The 7,500-nt window shown below is 46.2% G+C and overlaps 1 protein-coding gene across 3 annotated transcripts in view; it reads right to left on the bottom strand.

Moving 5' to 3' along the window:
• LOC133543928 (FERM, ARHGEF and pleckstrin domain-containing protein 2-like) overlaps positions 1 to 7,500 on the bottom strand; it is a 173,428-nt gene that overhangs the window by 76,323 nt on the left and 89,605 nt on the right. For all 3 annotated transcript variants that reach the window (XM_061888850.1, XM_061888847.1, XM_061888848.1), the window contains exon 13: positions 851 to 1,052. In XM_061888850.1, coding sequence (XP_061744834.1) covers positions 851 to 1,052 — 202 coding nt within the window. The remainder of the gene's footprint in view (positions 1 to 850; positions 1,053 to 7,500) is intronic.

Below are 7,500 nucleotides of genomic sequence, written 5' to 3'. Positions count from 1 at the left end.
GCTTTTAAAAACTTCCACTTTGTTTCTAACGTTTGCGCTCTTAAGGCATCGCCGTGGCAACGAAACACAAACGTGACAGCGGCCTAGAACGGAGCGGGTCCGGGGGGGTCTGCCAGGGCCAGAGCCTGCAGGTTATGGCATTGGAGGAGGAAGCTCTCCATCCCAGCACTCCCGTTAAGCGGGTTGCTGTAAAAGAGGTTCTGCTCCGGGGGCAGGACGCAGTCGGAGCCCCAGTCCGACTCGGAATCGGAGCTGCCGTTCCCGGAGCCCTCGGTGGTGGTGGGCGGGTAGCTGAGCTGCTCCAGCTGCTCCACCAGGTCGCTGAACTGCACGGCCGAGCTGCCCTCCGAGCGCACCGAGCACGCCGGGAAGTTGACCATGGAGCTGGCCTCCGATTGGACGTCGGAGCCCGGCAGACGCAGCGAGGAGGCGTAGCCCGCCGACAAGGACTCGCCCGCTGAGCTGAGCCCCAGGTTGTCCAGGGAGCTGCACTCGGAGCGGTTATTGAGCAAGGAGCTGGTCTCCGAGTGGGCCACGCCTACAATCTTGGGGAAGTCGCCTTCCTGCACGTAATCAAACCCCTCCAAAGGGTAGGCGTCCGCCCCCCCGCCGTAGAAGGACATCTGGGCGGGGTCGTCGTCTATGAACTCCTCGGTGACGCGGAGCGGCGAGTGGGACGGAGGGAACGCGGCGTTTTGTTTGGTACGCAACATCTCCGCCTCGAAGGCCTCGGGCGTGAGCACCCCCTGCCTGCGGCCCCCCCGCCTCCCCCCCTGCCTACTATCATCACCTCTGTCCGCACACACAAACACGGGGCTGCAGTGTCCTGCGGCCGGACTGGCGGGGGCACCTTGGAAAGCGAAGTGAGACGGGGGAACGGCGGCGGGTTCTTCCTTCGGGGAGTGATGCTGCGGCTGGGAGGATGCTGGAGAGGTGGGCGGAGTCTGCTGAGCGTGGTGTTCTTTCCGCGGGCTGACGTCAGGGACGTGGAAGGAGACGGAGGAAGCGGGGGTGGAGCCCATGGTCCTGTGACGCTCGCTGAATGGCACGCTCTGCAACCACAACACAAACACCTTTAATACAGGAGACAGAGACTAACAACATTCCTCCATCAAATAGATAAACAGCTGCGGTAAATGTTTATACCTTTAAAACGGCCTTCTTTCATCTCCGTAATATCGCTAAAATTCGCTCCATTTTGTCCACTAAAGACGCCGAGATCATTATCCATGCGTTTGTTACGTCTCGTCTCGATTACTGTAACGTATTATTTTGGGGTCTCCCCATGTCTAGCATTAAAAGATTACAGTTGGTACAAAATGCGGCTGCTAGACTTTTGACAAGAACAAGAAAGTTTGATCACATTACGCCTGTACTGTATATACCTTTATATACATATATACATACATATATACCTATACTGTATATACCTTTATATACATATATACATACATATATACCTATACTGTATATACCTTTATATACATATATACATACATATATACCTATACTGTATATACCTTTATATACATATATACATACATATATACCTATACTGTATATACCTTTATATACATATATACATACATATATACCTATACTGGCTCACCTGCACTGGCTTCCTGTGCACTTAAGATGTGACTTTAAGGTTTTACTACTTACGTATAAAATACTACACGGTCTAGCTCCATCCTATCTTGCAGATTGTATTGTACCATATGTCCCGGCAAGAAATTCAAAAGACTCCGGCTTATTAGTGATTCCTAGAGCCCAAAAAAAGTCTGCGGGCTATAGAGCGTTTTCATTTCGGGCTCCAGTACTCTGGAATGCCCTCCCGGTAACAGTTCGAGATGCCACCTCAGTAGAAGCATTTAAGTCTCACCTTAAAACTCATTTGTATACTCTAGCCTTTAAATAGACCTCCTTTTTAGACCAGTTGATCTGCCGCTTCTTTTCTTTCTCCTATGTCCCCCCCTCCCTTGTGGAGGGGGTCCGGTCCGATGACCATGGATGAAGTACTGACTGTCCAGAGTCGAGACCCAGGATGGACCGCTCGCCTGTATCGGTTGGGGACATCTCTACGCTGCTGATCCGCTTCAGATGGTTTCCTGTGGACGGGACTCTCGCTGCTGTCTTGGAGCCACTATGGATTGAACTTTCACAGTATCATGTTAGACCCGCTCGACATCCATTGCTTTCGGTCCCCTAGAGGGGGGGGGGTTGCCCACATCTGAGGTCCTCTCCAAGGTTTCTCATAGGCAGCATTGTCACTGGCGTCCCACTGGATGTGAATTCTCCCTGCCCACTGGGTGTGAGTTTTCCTTGCCCTTTTGTGGGTTCTTCCGAGGATGTTGTAGTCGTAATGATTTGTGCAGTCCTTTGAGACATTTGTGATTTGGGGCTATATAAATAAACATTGATTGATTGATTGATTTGTGGTCTAGTGTCCGCCCTGAGGTGGGTAGGTTGTGAGTCATACCAAAGACTATAAAAATGGGAGCCATTACCTCCCTGCTTGGCACTCAGCATCAAGGCTTGGAATTGGGAGTTGAATCACCCAAAAAATGATTGGGACTTTAACTTTATATTACTTCAAAGAAAACTGTTTTTGTTGAAAAAAGCATTTAATTAGCCGGTTGGTGGAGTGGCTGTGCCAGCAACGTGAGGGTTGCAGGTTCGATTCCCGCTTCCGCCATCCTAGCCACTGCCGTTGTGTCCTTGGGCAAGACACTTTACCCACCTGCTCCCGGTGCCACCCACACTGCTTTAAATGTAACTTAGATATTGGGTTTCACTATGTAAAGCGCTTTGAGTCACTCGAGAAAAGCGCTATATAAATATAATTCACTAATTCACTTCACGAATAAGACAAGAGAAGTATCCAACACTTCCATCCATCTTCTTCCGCTTATCCGAGGTCGGGTCGCGGGGGCAACAGCCTAAGCAGGGAAACCCAGACTTCCCTCTCCCCAGCCACTTCGTCTAGCTCTTCCCGGGGGATCCCGAGGCGTTCCCAGGCCAGCCGGGAGACAGTCTTCCCAACGTGTCCTGGGTCTTCCCCGTGGCCTCCTACTGGTTGGACGTGCCCTAAACACCTCCCTAGGGAGGCGTTCGGGTGGCATCCTGACCAGATGCCCGAACCACCTCATCTGGCTCCTCTCCATGTGGAGGAGCAGCGGCTTTACTTTGAGTTCCTCCCGGATGGCAGAGCTTCTCACCCTATCTCTAAGGGAGAGACCCAAACTCATTTGGGCCGCTTGTACCCGTGATCTTATCCTTTCGGTCATGACCCAAAGCTCATGAGCATAGGTGAGGATGGGAACGTAGATCGACCGGTAAATTGAGAGCTTTGCCTTCCGGCTCAGCTCCTTCTTCACCACAACGGATCGGTACAACGTCCGCATTACTGAAGACGCCGCACCGATCCGCCTGTCGATCTCACGATCCACTCTTCCCTCACTCGTGAACAAGACTCCTAGGTACTTGAACTCCTCCACTTGGGGCAGGGTCTCCTCCCCAACCCGGAGATGGCACTCCACCCTTTTCCGGGCGAGAACCATGGACTCGGACTTGGAGGTGCTGATTCTCATTCCGGTCGCTTCACACTCGGCTGCGAACCGATCCAGTGAGAGCTGAAGATCCCGGTCAGATGAAGCCATCAGGACCACATCATCTGCAAAAAGCAGAGACCTAATCCTGCGGTCACCAAACCGGATCCCCTCAACACCTTGACTGCGCCTAGAAATTCTGTCCATAAAAGTTATGAACAGAAAAGGTGACAAAGGACAGCCTTGGCGGAGTCCAACCCTCACTGGAAATGTGTTCGACTTACTGCCGGCAATGCGGACCAAGCTCTGGCACTGATCGTACAGGGATCAGTGTTATTTTGGAAAAAATCCAACACTTCTCTTTTCTAAAATAAATGTGGACAGCAGATATAGATCATCTACATCAGGGGCGCTCACACTTTTTCTGCAGGTGAGCTACTTTTCAATTGACCAAGTCGAGGAGATCTACCTCATTCCTATTTATAATTTATATTTATTTATTTATGAAAGAGACATTTTTGTTAACAAGTTAATGGTGTTTAATGATAATACAAGCATGTTTAACACACATAGATTCCTTTCTTTCATGAACACAAGAATATAAGTTGGTGTATTACCTGATTCTGATGACTTGCATTGATTGGAATTAGACAGTGGTGCTGATAACGTCCGCATTTTCAAATGGAGGAGAAAAAAAGTCCTCCTTTCTGTCCAATACCACATGAAAGTGGTTGGATTTGGCATCTCATTTGTCCAACTTGCATACTCCTTTTTAAACACTTTGTTACGAGAGTAGCATATGTGTGTGGCCCTTTAATGTCTGGCAGCAGGTGAGTGTGCGGGTGGGCAAGCAAGTGAGAAAGCGCTCGCTGAAATACATTGGCATCAAACTCCGTAGCTTGCTAGCTTTCTGAGACTCTTATTTTGTTAGCACAGGCAGGATGAAACAGGTCTTTTATGGTGAAGACAGGAACTGTGCAGTCGCTCTTTAGAGTTTTGACAGTAGGTACGGAGTCTCTAGAAATAAAATGTGTTTCTCTGCGTCCGCCCTGTTAGTGATTTATTTCTTAAATATGAGCTCGCAGCAGCCAGCGTCATCTCACAAGATCCTCGGGTGCCGAGAATGTCAAACAACTGACGAAAGTGAAGTCTTGGTATGATTGATGATTGCTCATTTTTATGTACATTTTTTAATGCCTGGCTTGAGATCGACTGACACACCCTCCGAGATCCACCGGTCGATCGCGAACGACGTAATGGGCACCCCTGATCTACATCTACTATATGATTGGTCTGAGTAGATGCACAGAATGGATAAAAAAAATTATAAAATAAAATGAATACAAAAAAAATAAAAAATAAATATATATATATATATATACACACACACACACACACACACACACACACACACACACACACACACACACACACACACACACACACACACACACACACACACAGTGGCGCAAAAAAGTATTTAGTCAGCCACCGATTGTGCAACTTCTCCCCCTTAAAATTACAGCTACTGTGTGTGCAAACCTGGTAAAGACTTGTAGTAATCGTTTGACCTGTGTTATTGCCAACAAAGGTTATATTACAAAGTATTGAGTTGAATTTTTGTTATTCACAAAAAAATTCTTTAAAATTCCTACAATGTGAGTTCCTGGATTTTTTTTTCACATTCTGTCTCTCACAGTTGAAGTGTACCTATGATGAAAATTGCAGACCTCTGTCATCATTTTAAGTGGGAGAACTTGCACAATCGCTGGCTGACTAAATACTTTTTTGCCCCACTGTATACATACATACATAAATACATACATATATACATACATACATACACACATATATATATATATATATATACACACACACACACACACACACACATACAAACTCCATTTCCATATGAGTTGGGAACTTGTGTTAGATGTAAATATAAACAGAATACAATGATTTGCAAATCATTTTCCACCCATATTCAGTTGAATATGCTACAAAGACAACATATTTGATGTTCAAACTGATAAACATTGTTTTTTTTTGCAAAAAATCATTAACTTTACAATTTGATGCCAGCAACACGTGACAAAAAAGTTGAGAAAGGTGGCAAATACTGATAAAGTTGAGGAATGCTCATCAAACACTGATATGGAACATCCCACAGGTGTGCAGGCTAATTGGGAACAGGTGGGTGCCATGATTGGGTATAAAAGCAGCTTCCCAAAAAATGCTAAGTAATTCACAAACAAGGATGGGGCGAGGGTCACCAATTTGTAAGCAAATTGTCGAAAAGTTTTAGAACAACATTTCTCAACGAGCTATTGCAAGGAATTTAGGAATTTTACCATCTACGGTCCGTAAAATCATCAAAAGGTTCAGAGAATCTGAAGAACCACTGCACGTAAGCGATGATATTACGGACCTTTGATCCCTTTGGCAGTACTGCATTAAAACAGACAGTGTGTAAAGGATATCACCACATGGGCTCAGTAACTCTTCAGAAAACCATTGTCAGTAATTACAGTTGGTCGCCACATCTGTAAGTGCAAGTTAAAACTCTACTATGCAAAGCGAATGCCATTTATCAACAACACCGAGGAACTCCGCCGGCTTCGCTGGGCCCGAGCTCATCTAAGATGGACTGATGCAAAGTGGAAAAGTGTTCTGTGGTCTGACGAGTCCACATTTCAAATTATATTTGGAAACTGTGGACGTGGTGTCCTCCGGAACAAAGAGGAAAATAACCACCCGGATTGTTATAGGCGCAAAGTTCAAAAGCCAGCATGTGTGATGGTATGGGGGTGTATTAGTGCCCAAGGCATGGGTAACTTACACATCTGTGAAGGCACCATTAATGCTGAAAGGTCCATTAAGGTTTTGGAGCAACATATATTGTCATCCAAGCAACGTTATCATGGACGCCCCTGCTTATTTCAGCAAAACAATGCCAAGCCACATGTTACAACACCGTGGCTTCGTAGTAAAAGAGTGCGGGTACTTTCCTGGCCTGCCTGCTGTCCATGGAAAATGTGTGGCGCATTATGAAGCGTAAAATACGACAACAAGACCCCGGACTGTTGGACAACTTGAGCTGTACATCAAGCAAGAATGGTAAAGAATTCCACTTTCAAAGTTTCCTCAGTTAAAGCTCTACTATGCAAAGCGAAAGCCATTTATCAACAACATCCAGAAACGCCGCCGGCTTCTCTGGGCCCGAGATCATCTAAGATGGACTGATGCAAAGTGGAAAAGTGTTCTGTGGTCTGACGAATCCACATTTCAAATTGTTTTTGGAAATATTCGGACCAAAGGGGAAGCGAACCATCCAGACTGTTATCAGCGCAAAGTTCGAAAGCCAGCATGTGTGATGGTATGGGGGTGCATTAGTGCCCAAGGCATGGGTAACTTACACATCTGTGAAGGCACCATTAATGCTGAAAGGTACATACAGGTTTTGGAACAACATATGCTGCCATCTAAGCGCCGTCTTTTTCATGGATGCCCCTGCTTATTTCAGCAAGACAATGCCAAGCCACATTCAGCACGTGTTACAACAGCGTGGCTTTGTAAAAAAAAAGAAAAAAGAGTGCGGGTACTTTCCTGGCCCGCCTGCAGTCCAGACCTGTCTCCCATCTAAAATGTGTGGCGCATTATGAAGCGTAAAATACGACAGCGGAGACACCGGACTGTTGAACGACTGAAGCTCTACATAAAACAAGAATGGGAAAGAATTCCACTTTCAAAGCTTCAACAATTAGTTTCCTCAGTTCCCAAACGTTTATTGAGTGGTGTTAAAAGAAAAGGTGATGTAACACAATGGTGAACATGCCCTTTCCCAACTACTTTGGCACGTGTTGCAGCCATGAAATTCTAAGTTAATTATTATTTGCAGAAAAAAAAAAAAGTTTATGAGTTTGAACATCAAATATCTTGTCTTTGTAGTGCA

The sequence above is a fragment of the Nerophis ophidion genome, linkage group LG26, assembly GCF_033978795.1.
Source record: "Nerophis ophidion isolate RoL-2023_Sa linkage group LG26, RoL_Noph_v1.0, whole genome shotgun sequence".
NCBI lineage: Eukaryota > Metazoa > Chordata > Actinopteri > Syngnathiformes > Syngnathidae > Nerophis > Nerophis ophidion.
The sequence above is the reverse complement of the archived record's forward strand: the minus strand, read 5'-3'. Positions and strand labels throughout refer to the sequence as shown.